At 39.9% G+C, this 21,953-nt stretch overlaps 2 protein-coding genes across 2 annotated transcripts; one reads left to right on the top strand and one right to left on the bottom strand.

Annotated features, from left to right (window-relative positions):
* The first annotated feature begins 2,453 nt into the window (after positions 1-2,453).
* Positions 2,454-10,396, top strand: LGALS1 (galectin 1). Its single transcript, XM_063308420.1, has 4 exons — positions 2,454-2,598; positions 5,267-5,346; positions 8,872-9,043; positions 10,180-10,396. The coding sequence occupies exons 1-4, from the start codon at positions 2,593-2,595 to the stop codon at positions 10,324-10,326; spliced, it is 405 nt and encodes a 134-aa protein (XP_063164490.1). The 5' UTR covers positions 2,454-2,592; the 3' UTR covers positions 10,327-10,396.
* Positions 10,397-16,601: 6,205 nt separating this feature from the next.
* LOC134500934 (urotensin-2 receptor-like) lies at positions 16,602-18,433 on the bottom strand. Its single transcript, XM_063308424.1, has one exon. It carries the CDS (start codon positions 18,316-18,318, stop codon positions 17,278-17,280), a length of 1,041 nt encoding a protein of 346 aa, XP_063164494.1. The 5' UTR covers positions 18,319-18,433; the 3' UTR covers positions 16,602-17,277.
* Between the last annotated feature and the right edge of the window lie 3,520 nt (positions 18,434-21,953).

Below are 21,953 nucleotides of genomic sequence, written 5' to 3' on the forward strand. Positions count from 1 at the left end.
TTGGCTTAATTCATGGGTAGGCAAAGTTTTCGCCTGGAGAACTGCAGCGACAGAACGTAGCATTCCTAGAGGGAATCCAGACACAACGCTCAAGATTGAGAGAGAGAGAGGAATTGGGATTGCTTAAAAAGAAAAAAGAAAAAAAACGAAAACAAGCTTATTGGAGTCTTAACACTTCTATTTCCATGTTTGTTTGCACCAAAGAGGAGCAGAAAAATCATGACTGGTAAGTTTAAAGGACTACAGCAAAGCAACTAACCCAGCTCTAAAGTATATGAAACAAAGGCCGCAGCTACCTACCCCTCCATCGTATGTTATATTTGTAAGGCTAAATCAGGGCTAATACCCTGGAAATGGAGAAGCATTTTTGTTGGGAGGGAAGATATCCCCACACTTTCTCCGTTCAGCATCCAGCCTCTATAGCTGTCTCTTATCTTTGCATTTATTATATCATCAATGTATTAAATTCTGGAGTTTCCAATAGAATGCTAATATGAGATCGATTAATACAATTTCCATAAGCAAATAGAAGCTAGTATAGTAGAGAAAAAGAGAGCTGTTTGTTCTGGAACTCTTGGAAGGACTTCAGCTGCCTTGAGATGAAAATACAAGCAAAACCACAAACCACAGAAAAAGACGTTTTGCCTCAGGCTTCCTTTTCCTTTACTCTGCAGATTTAATTGCACAGCATCAAATTGCCTTCAGAGAAGTAACTCATTCTCCCCAACCCCTATCCTCCACCTTGGAAAAAGTCCTTTTCCAGTGCAGTGACTCACAATTGGCATGACACACTAAAAACTGGTCAGTCTCAAGATATGCAGAAGCTGCTGAGAAGCCTTTGCCTTTGTACCAAACTCTTCTGTTAACTCATCTGAAACCAGTTGTACTGTCACCAAGCCATACCCGCTTAAGGGATTAGATTAGATCTGAAAGTTGGCCACTTGCTTAAACAATCCAGGGCATCCCAATCTAAAGAGCTTCACCCACCTTGCCTTTTGGCAGTGCTGGGCCATACCTGAGCTCTCAACAGATGACTTTACAGTGGATCAAGTAAAAGAAAAAAACTGAGTTGTAGAAACCAGTAGAGATGACCTACCAAAGTGACAATGGTTGTACTCTCTGCTGGGCAATATGGCTTGCTCCAATAGAAGAGAATACCTGTAGCTCAGGGTTGAACTATGGAGTCCTTGGTGCTCTCTGAGCTTGGTTGTTTGCTTGCAGACGTTTCATTACCCGACTAGGTAACATCATCACTGCGAGTGAGTGTGGGGTTTACTGCTTGTTTTTAGTTTGTTTTTTATGCTATATAGCATAGCTTGTTTTTTTGCTACATAATTTTCTATTGTACCTCTTTCAATGGGAACATCCATTACATGGCTCCCCTTCCTCACTGGCCTTCCTAAAGCACATTCTCTTACAACTGTTGGTGAAAAGTTGCAATGCTCATTTTGCCACTGTGATGCTTAGTTGATCCTGAGGTCACTGCATGCGACTTGCAAAGATGGGAACAACGCTATGAAGTGCTGGCAACTAATATCATGGAGAAAGGGAAAAAGAGGCCTAAATTAAGGAGCCTAAATATAGTACCTAATTCCCTAATGTCCTCCAAAAGTAATGAGTTTGCAATTCCCAGAATTCCCCACTAGCACGTTGCGGTTCTACACTCTCACCCTGCAAACCTCCTTTTGGTCCTTCCCAATGTTAGATTTTTCTAACATCACAAAAACATGGTTTGGAAACCTTGCAGAACGATTTTTCAATATCAGATTCCTCACTCTTTCTCCAGCCTCAGAGGGGAAATCCAAAATGTCTTATGATCTCTGGAAAGCCCTCACACAGATCATAAGATTTCAGCCTCAGTTGTATTAGCTGCTGATGGTTATGTTCTCCTTTCTTGGGAAATATAACCTGAAGGATCCACAAAATAAAAATAAAATCATTCCAATTAAAGAAAAACACATCCAATCCTTCCTGAGATCAAAATCAACTATATTTATGCCTAACACTGGAGATACAACAGTAAAACATTAAGATAAAATCTCTGTTTGGAAGAACAGTCAGACAAGAGGACAGTCTAATATTGGATGTGTTTTAATGCCCATCACTAGTTGTTGGACAAGAGTATGATATCTTGAGTTAGATATTAGAATCATGCCTTAACAATAGGTTAATTCAGCAATTCTGGTTTAGGCTTCCCCCACATCTTTTTTTTTTTAAATAAGGCTATTTATTCAAATATCTCTGAATCCTTTGGCTCTGATCTGTACAGGCTTTTTCAATAAAGAGGCCTAGAAGTGCCTGCCAACTGCTCAATTTAAATCAAGATGGGGGAGGGGAGATCTTGGGCAATGAAGCCCTCTCATTGTAAAAGTATTTTCCATTGGCCTCAATGCATAATGAAAAAACTACGCCACATCCCCCACAAACAACTGCCTTGATAATCCTTCCAGCCTTCACAGCTGCCTTTCTATTGGTTGGTGGAGCTTGTAATTCCTCAGTTGCAGAGTATTTAAAGCAAGGGAGTGGCATCTTAGTTCCCCGCATCTCTGTGCAGGATCTTCTCTGTGAGCTGCAGGAGCAAGGGACAGAAGCATGCCTGTGAGTTTATGGGGCGGTGATGTAGCTATTGATGCTTAAGGGTGCTGGCTGTCACTGGAGCCAGACATTCAAATCAGATTAAGGTATCTTGCCTTCTTAGCGGTTAGACACCACCACGTAAGAGCAAGAAGGCTGGATCTTCATGGGAGAGGGGACCTTGATTTTGAGCTGGATGACTGATTTCTCTTAAAAGCTGTTACTGTATTTCCACAGTGAAAGGTGACGTTGGCAAAAAAAAATGTTAAATAGAGTGTGCGGTCTCTTAACAGGCTGCAATCTAGCAGAGGGTTTGTGAAGGACCAAATAGCTATGAGATTATTGTAGCTCATTTGTTTGGAAAAAGTTAATGGAAGTGCATCTGGGAAGGGGGGGTTGGCTTAGATTTGCTTCAGCCTAACAACATTTTCTCCCAGTTCTCATCCTACCAGCTTTCTCCCAATCATGCAGCAGCTGTTGAAAAAAGCTGCTGATGGAAGCCTCCATTTCGCAGACCCTGTAATCCCATTTTTTGCCACTTGTTTGAAGTCCAGCATGATTTTAAATCCACCATTTGAAGGAACTGAAGACATCAGTTGGGGGGAATAACAGGAATGTTCAAAGTGTGGGGGCAATTGGGTGTGGCTCAGACTGGCATACACTTGCAGGGGTATTGCCCTATTAGGCCTTTTCCTCATAATCTACCATTTTCTCTTTTATGGGGAACGTAACTATTATAACAGAAAAAAAAATTAAACACATGCATATTTTCCCATTTCTTTCAGTCAGTGGCAAGAAAGAATATCGCTTGCTTGAGTTCTGTTTTGGGAGCCTTATAAAAAGCATAAGTATCAGAAAAAGATACAACTAGCGTTTCTCTTATCTCTTCATAAAACATGCATTGCCAATTTTAATTTCTAAAACACCCCGAAGGCTTTTTTTTAAAAATCAATTTCTCTGAATAGCAAACAGGGACTGTGAATGGTTTTCCTGAGCAAAGTCATATCAGGCATTCAGGCTCAATAGGAAAGGAGTCTGACCTTAGCCTTCCTTCCAGAAGGAAACTTTTCTCATTCTTGTTGCAATCTTTTACTCCCAAGACTTTGCAGCTTCCAGGTGTGAATTAGTGTGGAGAAGTTAACTATCAGATGGTGAGGTAAGAGAAACTTCTGCCCAGCTATCTCACCAAGATCCCTTGCACAGATGGGCAGGGGCTGCCCTTCCTTGCAGGAGATGGCTGTGGGGTTTGAAGCAGTTCTCTGCTACTCTCACAGCCTTTCCGGTAGTGAAACTAAACTCTGTGCAGCAAGAGAAAGGGCGGCTGGCATCGTCATGACTCAGCCTGGTTCCTGCCTCTCTCCTCTCAGTTCTGTTGCATTTCACAGGATAGAAGACAGCAGGATGAGGCTGCGGTAATCATGGTCTGGGGGCAAAAGAATGCCAGCTCAGAGAGAGCAGGATAGAAATGTCAGCTGACGTTCTTTCTGCTGTTTCATGGTAGTCTTAATGCAGTGGCTAGAACTGCACAATGACAAATGATAGAGCATTTGGTCCAAGGTATAGCCACCCTTATGTTTAGCATACATAAAGGAAGGGATGATGATTTCTGTTTTATCTGTCAATAGCAACAAATCTAATTATATGGTTATCTTTTCATTCCCAGCAGAGCCGCCTACTTAAAAGATAACATCTTAATATGCCATGCTAATATGGAATAACTAATTTCCTGGATTCTTATGTAAATTGCAGCACAGATTATAAATCCCTCCATCTAAAAAGATACATGAAGGGGATGTTATCCCTTCTGATTTATGCAGAAACCTCATTCTGTTACAATCTTATTGCTGTTCTGGGCAAATAAAACTGGTACAAAGTTATTTGGGTTAGCAGAGAAGTACAAATATAAATTTGTATTTGATTAGCAGGCCACTTTGCTATGTGACAGTATCATAATTTGGGGAACAAAACAGATATCAAGATGCATTATGGGGACAATGCACGGACAGACTTTATTTCTGCTAATCGGAATAACTTCGTACCAGTTTATTTGCCCAGAATACCTTTTCCCAACCCAGTGTCCCTCTAGAGATGTTACAGATTAGATCCCACCATTGTTGGCTGAGGTGATGGTATTGCAATCCATCACTTCTGGGATGGTTCTCTGAACTGGTGACGCTGGGTAAAATCTAATGGTATTTTTTATAAATCTGTACATTTGATTTTTAAAAAATAATCCAAACAGCTCTCCCTACAGAATGTATTTAACATGGTAGCAACTTCAAATTCTTCATGCTAAAAATGACTTCCCTATAACCTGGCCCTGTTGACTGAGGATTATGGGACTTGGATTCCTATACATTTAGAGGTCTTCAGTTTAGGGAAGGATGGAATCTTTCTTGCCAAATCCTTGCCATAATAAAAGCATTAGACTTTAAAGGGTTTTGATTGTTCACTTTTTAGTATATTACTTTAAATATTCATCTGTTTTTAAATTAAAGGACCGGAAGTGCTGCATGACCATATTTCCCTCCCACCCAGTATAATAAATTATATACCCTATCAATGCAGCAAGCTGTTGGCTTCAAATAACCCAACAGCAGTTGTTCATAATGGATTTGGATTCCAACTTACTTTTTCTACAAAGGGAGCTACATGAGCATCTAAATAAATGCTTTCTGAATTTATTTTCTAGGGAATTGTTTGTACTAACCTGCATATTGCACCTGGCCAGCGTGTGGCTGTGAAAGGTGATGTTCTACCAGGAGCTAAAAGGTAAGTTGGTCTCACTAGTAAGGTGATTTGGAACATACTTAGAATCATGTATAGAATAACCTTATATTGGTTCATATAGCTCTAACCAGCTTTCCTCACCAGGTGATAGCCAGATGCCCAGTAAGAGTTGATATCCAACACAACTGGAAGATACCAGATTGTTAAAAGCTGAATTACACCATCATGGCATCCTCCCAAACCCCTGGGAACTGTTGTTAAGTAACATACAGAGATTCCTTTGTACCTTTTTCATTGCCAGCCCCATCAGGTAGGGCAGACCAGAAAGTCAACTCCAGACAAAAACTAGAACTGTACTTTATTGAGATAGGATAGGATACCAGAATCTTGCAAGCCTGACTGTGCTCAACTCCCCTCCTCCTTGTATCCCAGTGAATCAGGGAAGAGATTGCCTGAGTCACTTCTGAATACTATCTTGCTTCCCAGGACTTAAATAGTATTTCAGCCCTCTTCGTTTATGTAATGGTTCTTGCATACTTCTATCAAGATCATCTCCCTGACTCTCTACACTGATATACTCTTCTGTGAAATACGACCCTAGGCGTGTGAGAGTGGGAAGAAGAGCTATGTATAGTCCGCACTAAACAAAACAGAAGAATCCTATTGCCTTTCTTCTTCCCTCCTCTTATTCTTAAAGGAGCAGAATACTTGCTAGAAAAGGGTTAATGCCACCTACTGTAACATTTTCCAATGAGTCATATCTGAACATGTTTAATGGCCTTCCCACACAGCTTCTCTGTGCTGCTCCTGCCAAGAGACTAAATAAAACCAGCTGTTGGGCCTTAGCCCCAGTCTGTCTTCGTTCCTTCTGTCTCCTCTTGGAAGATATCTCTTCTCTGTCCACTGTAAACTCTGGTGTTCTTTTAGGAACAATGAGCAAGATTATTTGAAAACTACACGTATGCTCTTTCTAACTGTGGTTTCCATTTTGAGTATATTAGAAACACACATTTGTCCACTTGTAGGGTCATACTGTAGCATTCCTCAACCAAGTGTTCTCCAGATGTATTAGATCACAGCCCAAAAGCTCAAGCCAGCATATTCAAATGTCATTCTGGCTAGGAATTCTGGGAGCTGCATAAAGACATCAAGTTGAGAAAAACTACCTTGATTTTTTTTTCAAACCCTGGCATTTGGCTATCCTTTTTTGCAGAATAGGATATTTGACTACATATGCCTCTAAAAGGTTTTCAAAGTCTGTGCTATGCTCTTCCAGTTCTCACCAATGACAGGATAGGAACTGGAGACAACTTTCCTTGATCCACTTTGTAATTTGTGATCAGTCCTTAATGCTTGGCTTAACATGAAGGCAAAAATGGGTGATGGTCTGTAGTGGAGTAGCAGGTCTGGGCAGGAGAATATTTTAGAAACCACTCCAAGTAAAGACATAGAACAGTGGAGCATCTTGCAAAAGAGATAGCACTAAATATGCTGAACAAGTACATATTATAGCAGTACAGTCTGATAATTGCAGAATCCACATTGCACAAAGATACACTTTCAAAGGAAAAAGTTACAGGATATAATGAAAATGATGATATTCTATCTACACAATGGACTTACCCAACCTGGTGACTTCCAGATGTGCTGATTTTAAGCTCCCATCACTCCTAGGCTTGGTTAAGGGAATAGTAGCATACTTCTAGGAAGCATCAATCAGGGAGGAGGTATACTAGAGCATCTGTGGTTGTTACAAAGGGGTTTCTTGAGGGAATCTGGATTTTGTCACTGGAGACAGACTATTCGGAGGATCAACATGCCCTGACTCTTCCCTCACTGGGAATAAAATCATTCCCGTTCCTTGGCTCATACACCTCCCACTTGAGCCCCAAAGGCAGGGAAGATCCCTGAAAGAGACAGATGATACTAATTAAAACCAAGGAAACTGCTCTTTGAAAAGATGCTTGAGCAGGGAAGTTATTGTGTGACTGCTTCAGTTTGCCTTAAGGGCAAGAAGAGGCAGCTGCCAGGCTGTAGATCGGGGTGGGAGAAGCTTGGAAATGGCAGCAATGCCTTTTCCCCATTACCGTGTTACAGTGCTCCCACCCATCCTGAAGTTGGCATAAAACTACCAGCATGGAATTTTCCATTGCTGATCCCCATCCTGCCCCTGTTTCAAATTAGTAGTCACCTAACTTCCCTCCAAAGTAAGGGATGACAAGGCCAGTGCAACTGGAGCTATCCAAAGAAGAGTATAGACAAGCATGACTTAAGCCTGTCCCACTCATGGACTGGGGAAAAGTTCATGGGGATATCATGGGGACAGGGCAGGGAAAAGATGCAGCCAGCTGTGTTTGTGCTGTGATTAGGTAGAAATGGGAACAGGTCCCGAGAAAAAGCGGAACACTTCTTCCCAAGTTGTTTTTCTTGCAATTATGTATATATCAGTAACTGGACTGTCCCATCCCAAGTTTGAGATGTAGATCTTTCTCTGATTTTGTGCGTTGCAAGAGATGAGCCCACTGGCAGCTCCCTACATTGTTTCTTTATATAGAGGATTTTTTCAAGTACTTAAAAAATATTTTTTTAAATCCTAGAAATTTTCCCACTCTATTCATTATCTTTGCGTGAGATAAATCCTCATATTATGAGATAAATTCATAGATTCTCTGCTCATACACCTCTCTTGTGTTTAGTTCAGAATGCAGAATTCCTCTCGGAGTTTAAAATCTCTTTAAGAAATATGACATTTCAAACCAACACAATCTTGAGTGGAGGAAACATGAAAAATTCTTCTGTCAAATCTGATTGTGTGAACTTCCAAAACAATGTCAAAGCTTACTAGAACAAAGGAAACATACTAGGATCCACACTATGGTGAACTGAGTTAGATATTTCCTGAGATGGTCTGCTCCAGAACTAACTCTTAGATTTGGAACAGAACATGGAAGTACTGTAACGTGTGTGTTTATTCTTTTCTTCATTTATTTCTCTTTATCCAGATTACAAAAGTGTGCAATGGGAAATATTTGTACGAGTGAGTGAGAATGCCTATTCAGGACCAGAACTTGCTTCAGATTACAATGTGAAGGAGGGGAAGGGAAAGCTGCCACAATAATTCTCAATGGCTGCATTTGTAGAGCATTCAGCAAACTAGCCAACCTCACTTCAGCCTTCTCTGTTGTGTGAACCCAGCCTGACAGTTTAGTTTATACTTCAGTGCCTTGTGAGAGCCAAAAAATTGGGTTAATAAAGTATGAGTAAGTGAGGGTGCCATGCAAACACTTCATGTAAGGCCTGAAGTACATACTGTCACTATTTTTTACATAACCCATTAGACTACTGCTTGCTGAACTAAGCTGATAAATTCATAAAGGTCTAGGCTTAAACACAGGACATTGTATTAAATCCTGCAGGGATTAATTTATTCTACTCTGTAATAAATTGCCCTGGAAATACTTTTGTTTGGTGATTTTGGAAGAGAGTGATATAAAAGCCATAAACCAATCTATTTCTGTTATTCTTCATACAAAAGGATCTTATAATATTTTTTTTCATCCATCACAGTTTTGCAATAAATCTGGGCAAAACCCAAGATCATCTTCTAATACACCTCAATGCACGTTTTGATATTCATGGAGATGTAAGAACCATCGTGTGCAATTCCAAGAACAAAGGGCAATGGGGGAAAGAACTCAGGGAGACCAACTTCCCTTTCCAAGAGGGCAGCAGTGCTGAGGTGAGACTTAAAAGTGCACAGAGAGAGAGAGTGTGTGCGTGTGTGTGCATGCATTGGATATGCTTGTGGTAAACTTAGAGCAGTGTTTTTCAACCTTGGCAACTTTAAGATGTGCGGACTTAAGCTCCCAGAATTCTCCAGCGAACACGCTGGCTGAGAAATTCTAGGAGTTGAAGTCCACACATCTTAAAGTTGCCAAGGTTGAGAACACTGGCTTAGAGCTAGATACACCTTGTGCAGGAACAGACAGTTCCCTAGTGTTCAACTAGGCAAACAGTTTTGTATCTGGAATCCCAATACCCTTGCTTCTTTTCCAAAGTGGTGGTGAACCTTCTTTTCACCTTTGGAAGGTCTTCTATTAGAGCCATTAAGAACTGTATGAGAAGCTATCGCAACATATGAAGCAGCTTTCCCCAACATTTACTCCAGATATTTTTGATAATAATTCCCTTTCTCCCCAGCCGGTGGATTATCAGCATTCTATTTGAACATGCCTGAAGACTGATTTAGACATTATTCCTCTAACAGACTTCTAATAGTCCCTCAAATTACTCCTCTAATAGTCCCAACTGCTGCCTTCAAAGGTTTTGTGATGGGTAGCTCTTGGGAGCAGTTTATCTACTTACTTGTCCCACTTGACAGTGGGGAGTTCCTAACTCTTTCTAGTTCAAGACTGAATGATGAAGAGTTTGTTGGAGATGATGGAGGTCCATCATATCTGAAGATCTCAGGTTGTGGAAGTCTGTTGTAAATAATAGAGGAAATTGAGAACTTGTGGCCTTCCCAGCATTCTTGATCACTGACTGTGTTGGGTGAGACTGATGGGAACTGGATTCTATTGCATTTGGAAGGCTATATATTCTCCAACCCTGTTTTATAGAAAGCTTATTCATCACACAATTAAAGGCCCAGAAGCTCTATGAAATTACCAGCCATGTAGTCAGATCTACCTTGGCAATTTTTTAGGGATGTTCTCCACCTTAAATTATTTATAAAAATAATAAAGGCAGAATTAAAAAAAAACCCTTATGGTTCATTAGAGATAATATTGGCATAATGAAAGGGATGCTGTCTCTTCTGCTGAACTCCTCTTTACTGTATATCTCATTCCACTGTGTTTTTTCTTTCTTTTTCAGGTGATCTTCACACACGACAAAAAAGAAGTGACTGTTACACTGCCTGGCAACCATCAGTTCAAGTTTCCCAATGAGAATGGTTTGGAAATCATTGAATTTATCTGCACAGAAGGAGATCTGAATTTCAAAGGCATCTCACTTGCTTAACCAGCCTTCCTCCTGTCCTGTTCACCTTTCTTGATTAATAAGGCAACAAAATAAATGCAACTGGATTCTGGTCTTCTGGTGACGTGTCTTTTGAATTTTTGCCTTTGTAGTTCAGGTTTTCCTCAAACCGAGCATCTTTATATATCTGGATCTCACCTGGCTGAGGGATTAAAGCTATAAAAGCTGTGTACATACAAAAAAGTCAAAGAAGTATATTTTGGGGTCTTTATTATTTAGTAGAAGTATTTGTATGTTTGTTCTTATTTTATAACTATAAAAAAGATACAATAAAACAGGATAATAAACCAGAATAAAAGCAATCTATTTCAAAACAAAACATATTTTAGGAAAAGTTACTGGTTGAGGAAAGCCAGCATAAAATATATGTTTTTAAAGGATGGCTGAAATTTGAAGCCTGGTGTATCATGGAAGTGGGGGTTATTCCACAGAGCAGATGCACACACACAAAATCTTTGACCTTGGGAAAAAAGGAGATAAGCTTCTCTCAGTTTTGTCTAACTGTACTGTAGTACCCTCACCAATACAGAGTTTAATTAAATATATTATTTGGAGTTAGCAGAAATAGAGAGTCAGTTTGGTGTAGTAGTTGAGGCATCAGGCTAGAAACTGGGAATCTGTGAGTTCTAGTCCCGCCTTAGGCACAAAGCCAGCTGGGTGACCCTGGGCCAGTCCCCCTCTCTCAGCCCTAGGAAGCAGGCAGTGGGAAACCACATCCAAAAAACTTTGCTAAGAAAACAGCAGGAACTTGTCCAGGCAATCACCAGGAGCCAATGCTGACTCAAAGGAACCAAAAAAAAAAAAGTTATCAGAAGCCTGCTTTGGAAGGTACGCTTAACCAGCTGCTGAAAATTTATCAGAACTTCCAAGTGCCAGCTTGTTACTTATGTAGCCATAAATACATCATGAATATTCCAGAAGTGCAGAACATGCAACTATATGCAGCCCTCCATGGAGTAATCGTCCAAGAAAAATTAGCACTTACTTATTTCAAGTTACATACTAGTACAATAATCTTCAATAATTGTTTTTATTTAAAACAATGAGCCGCTTCTCCGAAAAAGCCCTCAAAGTGCCATGCAAGCATTTTAAAGTATGTTCATGGCTAGAAAAGTGTGATAAAAAGGGCAAATCTAAAATCCTTACTAGGGAAATATTAGGGATTTTTATTAAGCCAATACAAAATTTATCAAACACGAATATATTTTAAGATCTCCATGTCAGGCATGGAGATCTTTTAAAAAGCAGGAGGGAAGGGATAAACCCAGGGTTTGGGGATTTCTAAAATATACCTAAGCCAGTTTGATGTAGTGGTTAAGGGTAAGGCACTGGGCTATTTCCTGTGCATCAAAGGATTGCCAACCTTATGAAAGACAAATCTTAGAAAGGGTCAGTCTACTTTTGGCTGCGCTGTCTGTTATCCACCAAGTGATACCCTTGCCCACCTCCTGGCTGTGGGCTCAGCTTCAAACTGGGCATGTGAGATAGATATGCCACAAGGACCATCCTGGTAAACCACGTTCCTGACTATCCCAGTTTTATCTAAATTTACTTTAATATGAAGAAGAAGGCAGTAAGCCATCCGGTATTGCAGGCTACAACAAAGCTCTCTAGGTTGCATGCAGATTTTCATTTGGCAAAATGGACTTACTGAAGACGGAAGAGCTAAAAAGAATCTACCCATGTCCCATTCCTCTTTACATTTTTGTTTGCATCTTGCTTCTTTATGGCCATATCTTCCTGATATGTATCTACCTGATTTGATTTATGTTCTGAATGCCTAGTTTTCTATGCCAAGATTCAACACAATTTCTCCCTTTATGTTGCTTTGCTAGCTTTACAAGCTCAGCTGTTTTTCTCTTATCAGAGGATTCACAACTCTCTGGGGAATCCATTCTGAAAGGTCTGGACTCTAATATTGTTCTTTTCAACAACAGATCTCCATCCTCAATTTTTGTAAACTTTCCAATCCCTTGTGAATTTACTTGCTTTCCATTTGCAACTATGATCTGTTCTTTGTAGGTTCAAGATCATCAAGAAATCACCAAGATCAGCTCAGATTCAATGAACAGATTAAAGACACAGCAAGAATCATTCAGTGAAGAGTGGAATATACCACAGTTGATGTACTTTCAAATTGAGGGAGGGAGAAAATCTGATTTTAAGAATGAAGGAGGGATATTAAGAAAAAATAATTTGAAATGCTTATACAAAGCCAATACCATCTGTTAGGGCACATATATAAACTCCTACTTAAAAATGACACAGAGACAGAATAAATAAAAAACTATATGATAAAATGGATGCAACATTTTAAAGAAAGGGTCAACACAACAATGGGAAGATTTACAGACCAAATCCATAAAATTTACTCCAAGCTACAATATAAAATAAAATTGGTATAAAATGTTTTATAAATGGTACACAACTCCATCAATAATCTCCAAGACAGATAAATAATTCAGTAATAAATTTTGGAAATGCCATGAAACAGAAGGAACATTTTACCACATATGGTGGAAATGCAAAAAACCCTCAAAAATAGTAGAAAGTTATACATAGTACAATGCAGAAAATTTTGGCAATTAAATTTGAAATGAAATCACAATTTTTTAAAGTAGGTATAATCCAGAAATATCATAAGTTACCGAGATACATGTTTACAGCAGTGAGAATGAATTTTGTGCAATGCTGGAAAAAAGATATAATTCTGTTGATATCTGATTATCTGATTGGGAACTTAAACCTGGAGAATATGTAGCAATGGCAAAATTAACATATATTCACAGCAAAAGTTTAAACAAATTCAAGCAAGAATGGTTCCCATATATGCAATATATTGCTCAGCATGGCAAATGTAAACACAGTCTGGCTTCTAAGGGGGCCTAAATGCTTATGAATACCACAGATTGGTAGAGGCACAAAAAGGGGGAAGTTAGAAACCAAATACTGTAGTCTTTTAAATTTTTTTAACTTTTTCTTGTTGTTTATTTTGTTTTTGTTTTTTTTCTTTTTAATATACACAAACAATAATAAGTAACTATACAGTGGAGATCTTAGTTTTAGGTATTAAGCCAATAGAAGAGAATATATGTAGGTTAGGGTTGAACTGTGGAGTCCTTGGTGCTCTCTGAGCTTGGTTCTTTGTTTGCAGATGTTTCATTACCTGACTAGGTAACATCATCAGTGCTAGTGGGGTTTGCTCCCTGTGTACATTCAGCTTGCCCTGCCAGTGTTGGTGGGGGTGTGGTTTTCTTCTTGGTGGTTCCTTGATTAGAATAATGTTTTCTGCTTGACTGTTTGTCTGGTATTAATCCCTGCTTATCTTGGGTGTTGGCTGTTGGAGCGGATATATTCTGGCCTTTTTGTTTCCTTCTTAGCTTGTTTATTGTCTCTTTTGAATGATATGTAAATGCGGTCTATCTCTATAATCTCTATAAATGTGGTTTATCTCTTCTGACAGAAGAGTAGAACAGTGGTATATGTACCTTTTTTTTCTTTCACCAAGTGAAATTACCAACAGTTGTGCTGCTTTTCCCTTCTGGTCCAGGTGACATTAAAAAAATAGTAAATCTGGTGTTTTCTTTTTCCTTTTTACCCCACTGGAGGGCTCAAGAAGCAGAGGACTCCACCAATTAGGGGCTGTGGTAATGAAGTTTGGACAGAACATCAGGCTATCACAGAATGCAATTCTGTTTTCTTTTTTAAAGTATTTGCTCCGTTCCATTTGCTAACACAAGTTGCCTCCAAAGCACGATTAGGGCAAGCTATTGTAGAGTCAGTGAACAATATGGCAGACAGAGTTTTCCAGCAACTGCAGAAGTAGGATGAGTTCAGATCATGATGCTTGATGTGAATAAAAATATTAACCAATGCACAAATGACTTTAGGGTCATCTGTGAAACTTTGGCAGGCTATGAATCGGCCTTAGATCTTCAGGCAGGGTGTGTTTTTTTCCAAGAAAGAAAGAATGTTTCATGTGGCTGTAACATACCACATAGCAGCAACTATTCAGAAGGTGAGGGGATGGGAAGCCAGACTGCACTCTCTGTGACTACAGTATTGGAAATGTTCACAGGTCGTAACTGGGATATCCATACCTTAAACCTATTCCTGCACATCTATCATCACTGACCAAGTGGTAGCTTTCTACTACATGTGCCAATAATCTCTTGATAAGCCCATTTTTAATCTTAAATAGAGCTGAGCAACTGTTTTCTCCAATAGTCTACAGTATATTGCCCTATTGGTTTGTACCAGATCAGAAAATCAAGGGAAGCACAAGATAGGCTTAAGGCTCAACATGTGAGAATGAGACAGTTTACCAGATAATTATACTTATGCCATAGTAATGGACTACATCCCAAATGGTGATCTGTATATACTGTATTTTAGGACAATTTTTTTTAACTTGATGTCTTCTGGATGTGCTGGATTATAATTCCTAGCACCTCTGCATAGCACAGACATGGTAGAAGTTGAGAAAGCTTATAGACAACAATTTACCAAGTAGCCACTTACTTCAATAACCTACTTGTTAAACTTGTCATTTTTACCATCTTGGTTTTGGTAAGAAGTTTATTACATATCTACAATGGATGAAAAATCTCGGAACTGAGGGGATAATAGAATTTCCTTCTAGGACATTATAGCCATCCAGGACTTACATCAAACTGACATAATTTATGGGAGGAATCATGCCAATTGTTCTCTGCTGTATGCAAGAATGCATGGATGGAGTCAGTTGCAGTGGCGATGAGTACACCATTGGAAGATCTTAAAGACCAGGTTAGGGACAGATCATCATGGAGAAAATCTATCTATGTTGTCACTAAGAATCAGCAACAACTTGATGGCACATAATCCAATCAATCAATCAATTAATATGCATATATCAAGGACAGGCAACTGAAAAACAACAGGCTAGATCCAGACTAGAAGCAATAAGCTGGATCACAGCAGTCTTGCTGAAATCAACATGGCTTAACTAAAATTAATATTAATTTAATTACTCGAATAATATTTACACACTACCACCACTTCCATTCCCTAATTCCTCAAAAATCTGCCATCCTCTCCAAACCTGCCAACTTCAAAATGCTGAGAATGAGAAGCAAAGATCACTGACCCACCCAGAGCTGCCAGAAATTCTGCACTAACAAAAATCCCCTCACCCCTATTCCATCCAAAACAGAATTAAATTGCCTTATACACATCAATTATACTTGTTGTCTGCTCTTGTCTGGTGGCATGTAAAATAAAAACAAAATACAGAATCCAGTGGTTTGAATTATAGAGCTACACAAGTGTCATGCCACTGGATCCCTTGAAAGATCTGAAGCCCAAACTCTGGGAATGGTGAGGCAGGAGTTCTGAAGAAGGGGAAATGATCATCCACAGGCTCAAATGAGTCAAAAGTGTTTTCAGAGAAAAAAGTAATTTCAAATTCACCATAGTTGAGCCAGAAATAAATTAGTCCAGCTGCTAAACAAGGCAATATAATAAGCTCACTGAAGTCTAGAGCTGTTCTTAAATTAATGCAGAGCCCTCACATAGAGATAGCATCCAGACCATTAACAAAATGGCAACATGCCAGGAATACAATATTGCAATATTGCAAAAAGCCAAGGGGCAGCTATTTATTTATTCTTAAATGCCATTTTTGACCAGGGTATTTTAACCTAGCATTTGACTTCCAACTTGCAACAAAGTCTTTTCAACTTTGAGAAAAGAATGTAAGCACTATTGTAGGGGAGACACTGGGCCTTTCCCCACCACACATTTCAAGTGCTATCCACCCACCCTGGAACCAGAAGAAAATGTGCTGCTGTCAGCACTTTGAGGTAAATAGACAGGAAGCAGACCAGCAGGGGTTTCAGGAATACTTTTTATTGTTGTAGGATATAATAACAGCATCTTGAAAGTAAACCAGAGTTTTTGTCTACTACATCTTATACCAAACAAAATCAAGGCAGCGTTATTTTTTAGTTTCTTTCTCAAGACTGAGTAATCTTTTCTGAACCTCCTCCTCCTCCCAATGGTTCACCCATCCTCTCCTCATTCCCCTCACCAACAGTGGCATGTACAGGTACAGAAAAGAGCATTAAATTTGCAGATAAAGCCACCCTTAAAAAAATAATAAAACCGCCCCATGCTCATGCCCACTGGACAGCTGATCTATGGGCTCAGGGAGGTAACAAATACAGTGGGAGGCTTTTTCATAAGAGCCACATCCTGAGCCTACCCAGGAAGTGGTAGGAAAGCCTGGTTTGAAAAAGGTAGATTCTCTGTCTCCCTGAAACAGAATGATCCTGGAGGAGAGTGCCCAAGGACCAGAGGGGAAGGTTGTCCCCACACCAGCCTGAAATAGCCAACAGGTGCCAGGCTGATCCATCCCCTTTAGCCACCTGACTGAATCACTGGCAGCAAAACTCATTACATTTTGCACACATATCTAGCATTTGCAGCAAGATGCCTATTGTTACCAATTTATCATGGATATCTCCTATAATGCTACCTGGTTTCTCTTCCCCAACTGATTTTGAAGAATAATGAAATGGGAATTTACTAGGCCTCAAAGCAACATCCCACTCTCTAGTATTATTATTTTTTAATTCTCAATAATACTTCTACGTCTTCATAATCCCCACTAGCAATCCTAGAAAATAAAAATGTTGTGTGGCTGCAGCCCATGCTTAATTTGTAAGTGTGCTTATCTGCTCAGAATAAGGAAAAGGTAAGCTGAGAGCATCTTAAGGGTCCAGAGCGGGTAGCAGGAACATTCTCACTAGTCTGCATGAGTTCCTATTGTGTGCTGTCAAAATTCTAAATGTGACCACAGACCCAAAAAGGTTGAAGTTTTTGGATTAAGTGAGTAGGATGAACCTTACAAACATCTTTGGCATTAATTATCAATGGATATCTTCTGTTTCTTCAGTCTGGTACAACTCCCTGTGCTGCAGATACAAGTTTTGCTTGGGGTTTTGCATCTCTCACCCTCCTGAAGAAGACATACTGTCTGCCTTGTCTTTCTTCGCACTGAGTTGATATGTACTCACGGTAATTCTTTGTTAGCAGGGTATAAAGGAATGGGTTGATGCAACTGTTGCTATAGGTCAAGCAGGTAACACCAAAGTTGAGGTAAGCCTGCGTGGTAGGCCCAATCTCCAAGTCCATTGGCCAGTACAACTTGGCTAATTGCCAGGCCCAGAATGGTACAAAGCAAGCCCAATAGGCCACAATGATGCTGAAGATCCTGGAGAACAGCTTCTGTTTCAGCATCCTGCCCATGACCTGAGGCTGCATAGCTTTTGTGGAAATCCAATAGGCCCATGCAAGACGTGAGTACAGTACAGCTAGGACAAGGCCAGGCCCTAGAATGCTAGTGCCAAAGAGAACTGTAAGGTAAACTCGGAAGGCATCAGGTGTCCATGTGGGAAAGCAAATATGTTTGTGGCTTCTGCCTTCCCGCTGCTGGATCATGATCATCATTGGTATGGTAAGCAACAATGAGAGAAACCACATAGCAATGCTGGCAACCTTGTGATAACTGTTCCCAACAATCCTAGCCCTTAGTGGTCTAGTCACTGCCCAATAACGTTCCAAACTCATGGCCGTCAGCAGAAAGATGCTAGCATGCATTGTGAGCAAGTCCAAGCTAAGCAAAAATCTGCATCCTGCATCTCCAAAGAACCAGTCCTGGGCAAAATATGTACAAACCACAAAGGGGATAGTGGAAAGGTAGAGTAAGTCCGCCAAGGCCAAGTTAATAATATATATACACAAACAACCTGCTGAACGAATCGCCATTGCACCAAATGCCACCACTAGTGTATAGATATTTCCTGTCATCCCAATGAGGCACATCAGAAGGAGGATTGCTCCCAAAACTCCTGTGAGAGAACTCTGATCCCTAAAGTCAACTTCTTCATCAGAGAAATTGCCCCATGATGGTTCTTCAATGAATTCTGCCATCACTGACTGGCCAAAATGTACTCCAATTCTAGAGAAAAATACAACAGACACATTTTGTGCCTCACACTTCTGGCAACTTAAGATCAGCAAGAAAGAATAGGAATGCTGATGGGAGGAAATCAAAAATAGGTTGGATATGAAAAAAAAACCCTATTCTTCATAAGAAATGATGCCACTGTCTTCTTTGCATGTCATGTTCACCAACGCTTCTTACCGTTCCTTAAAGAAAGACCACGATTGGAAGAAGTACATCCATTCCATTTTATGAATTAAACAGCAGTTTCTTCTTGCTGTTTACAGACTCCAAAGATTGTGTCCTCTGTGTGCCTTCAACTTCTCTCTCTATTCCAGTGTTCATCTACTGGCCCATTAACACAAAGAAATCTTCCCAGGGCAATCCACCAGATTTCTTTCTCATCTCTTCTGCTGTCCGACTGCCCCCTACTCAAAAATAGCATTCCCTTTTTGGTGGAGGAATGTGTCTGACTCACAGCTTCACACTCAAATACCAATACTCTCAGGAATAACTACTGGACTGTTCACTAATGAAGAATAACACTGTGTATCTACACCAACATGTCTTCACATCCACCTAACTCCTGTTTTCTTCCCTTCAGCTTTCTGTCAGTTTCTCCATTGCTTTCTCCAACCTCAGCCTCTCCCTTTGTGTTTTTCATTGCTGTAATAGAAAAGAAGGTCCTTACAGTAATTGGCTTAGAACAAAAATAGAAAATTAAAGGCAGTGTTAGGAAAGAAGCGGGCTAGGATGGAATAAGACAATCAACCTGACAAACTAGTTAACTTTGCAGATGCAACACTGCTTTCTATGGTATCACAGAAGGTGCTGGCACTGAAAAGAATTCCCTCTCTGATATGTATAAGTGTTAAAGAATGGGACCAACACAACTGCTTGTGATTTTAACGTAATATACATGGAATAAAAAGATGGCTTTTTAATCAAATCCTCTCTCTCTGATATCTCTCTTGATCTAATCAGGATGCTCATCATCTTACACAGTGGCCTGTGACAGATGTGATCAGGTCTGGAGAATCATAGAGTTAGAAAAAGCTTTTAGACGATTGAGGCCAGCCCCCAATCAATGCAAGAATCCAAATTAAAGCAAGCCTCATTTTCCTGCCTCTAGCTGAACTCAGCCAGGGAAGAGGCCCTCACCACCAATCCTGGAAATTAGCTCTGCTGTTAAACTGCTTAGGACTTCTTTTCTTTTCATTCTGGTGGACCTTGCCTTCCTGGAATTTAAGATTATTATTCCATGTTTTAGTCTTGCAGATTATGGCATTCTTCTGTATGACATCCTTTTAGGTATTTGAAGAAAGCTATCGAATTTCCCACCCATCACCCTCTTTTTCAAGGCTAAACATACCCAGTTCCTGTAATCTCTTCCTGTAGGACATAAGTTTCCTGGAAAGAAACTTCAAAAATGATTTGAAACAAATGGGCTATGAATCTTGCACCCCACTTCTCTGCTATTTAGTAAAGCATCCTGCTTTTTTCAAGCACCTGGGAGAAAAAAAGATTCAGCTGCTTTGAGAGTCACATTAAATTTAATGAGTTGAACCATTAAAACAAACATCTTTTTTCAAGGTTGCATGGAGGCCTAAAAAAGACAGGCTGCTATAATGAATAGCAGTGAGATGTGCCCCTGCCAGGTCCCAAGTGATTATTCCAAATCATTTTTGAAGCATGCAGAGTTTACTTTCCAAGCTGCTGATCCTCCCTGTTGCTCTTCTTTGGACCTGTTCCAGATTTTGCTTTGCTTTTATCAGCACCCTGAAGTAATACCAGGCAAGTAGAGCAAATAGCGGTTGTAGGGGAGATAATAAGGTATGTAAATGATGGAACTGGAATGAAATCAGTTGCTTACTTACTGGACTCTATGAGTTCAGCCAGTCTTCTCCATTCTAAGGGCATTCAAATACACTGGACCATTATTCCCAGAACAGTCAACCAGTTCTGGTAGATAATTCTAGAAATTATAGTATAATATTTCTGTAGGGTGGCAGGCTGTGGAAAGCTGCATGGAATATTGTGATGCACATAACTTCAGTAAGTGGAAGCCTTTTTAATTCAAGCCTAGGAGTAAGAAATCACTGCTGATCTACAAGCAAGAGAAGTAGCAGCAGATTTCTGATCTACCACTGCCCAATCCCAGCCTATAGACAGAAAAGACAGTCAGATGGATATTGTTTGTCAGCGCTACACAAGAAGGCGTGGATGTGGTTACACAGGGGATCTGATGGCTGCATGTGGGAGCTTAGAACAAAATATTCCCAAAATCTGCCACATTGTCAGCAGAAGCAGGACTACGAAGCCTGTAGTAGCATTTGGTGAAATTATTTACTCATTTGGGCTATCATATCTGAGGTGCAAAAATCCAAATGACCACTAGATGACAGCAAAGAATTCTTTGCAGGATGAGTTGCTCTGTGGACCAGCTTGATCAGCAGAGAGGAAAGCCTACATCTGAAAAGCTTCTAATAAAACTAGTGGCATTAGCATTATTTCAGATGTAGATGTAAGAAAATAACATTGTTTACATTTCCATTCTTAACTGAGTCTCTCTGAAGTACTTTCTTTGAATCTGTTACAAGTTACTCCCTTACTTAAGAAAAAATAAATTAATTTTGCTTCTGAGGTGGCTTCTTCCTGCAAATGCAAGCACTGATCGGCAGCCTTAAATGAAACCACCCTTCTCTAGACACATTTTCTCACCTGGTCAATTCATTGCCCAACCAATCAGACAACCAGACTGATCAGAAAAAAGGATTCAGGTGGCAGTTGTGAATCCAAGGAAACCTAACTTGTCTGAGGAAACCTGAGAAAGTCTCCTTCACGCTGATGTCAGTTCTTGGTGATTCCAGGAGTACACCCACGTGGCTTTCTTTTCAATGCGCCACTGGTCTTTTCTTTTCTAACTTCCCAGTCCCTGATATATCTTCATAGTCTCCCATCCCAGCTAACCAAGTCTGCACCTGCTTAGCTTTTTAAGATAGCCAAGTGAGATGCTGCCATCTGTTAAGAAAAATGGGCATGATAGCTCCTCCCAGGCTAGGGGTGTTTAAAATGTAATGGGAAATGATACAACTGACCCACCATTCGATTGCTTTATTTATTGATTGATTGATTTATCTATCTATCAAATTTTTATCACCACCCATCTCTCCCAAGAAGGGGCCTCTGGGCGGTGATAGAAATTTATGAAACAAACAAGAATTTAATTAATTGGGGGGAGGGTTATTCTTTTTGGTTTCTTTGATTTGCTTTCATTTCTGTTGGACTGAAAAATATTTGAAAGATTGCACACATGGGTGAAAATGCACAAGAGAAAGAGTGGTAGAGGATGAAATAAACAAACTGACTCATCAATATCTCATATTAACAGCAGCAGCAGCAGCAGCAATGATTTTCTGAAAGCAATGGGAACTTTGCAGGATATGCATCTTTTATGGCCCATCAGAACTGTTTCTTTGTCCAATTTGCTTGAATTTGGATAGAATTGATGCAATGAGGCAAACAACTTTTTACAGGGGTGTCTGCAGGGTATGGTCAAAAAAGGAAAGATGACATATAGAACAGAGGCAAAACATTGATTACACCATCATGGCCACCATAC

This window comes from Candoia aspera, chromosome 7 (genome assembly GCF_035149785.1).
Source record: "Candoia aspera isolate rCanAsp1 chromosome 7, rCanAsp1.hap2, whole genome shotgun sequence".
Classification (NCBI taxonomy): domain Eukaryota; kingdom Metazoa; phylum Chordata; class Lepidosauria; order Squamata; family Boidae; genus Candoia; species Candoia aspera.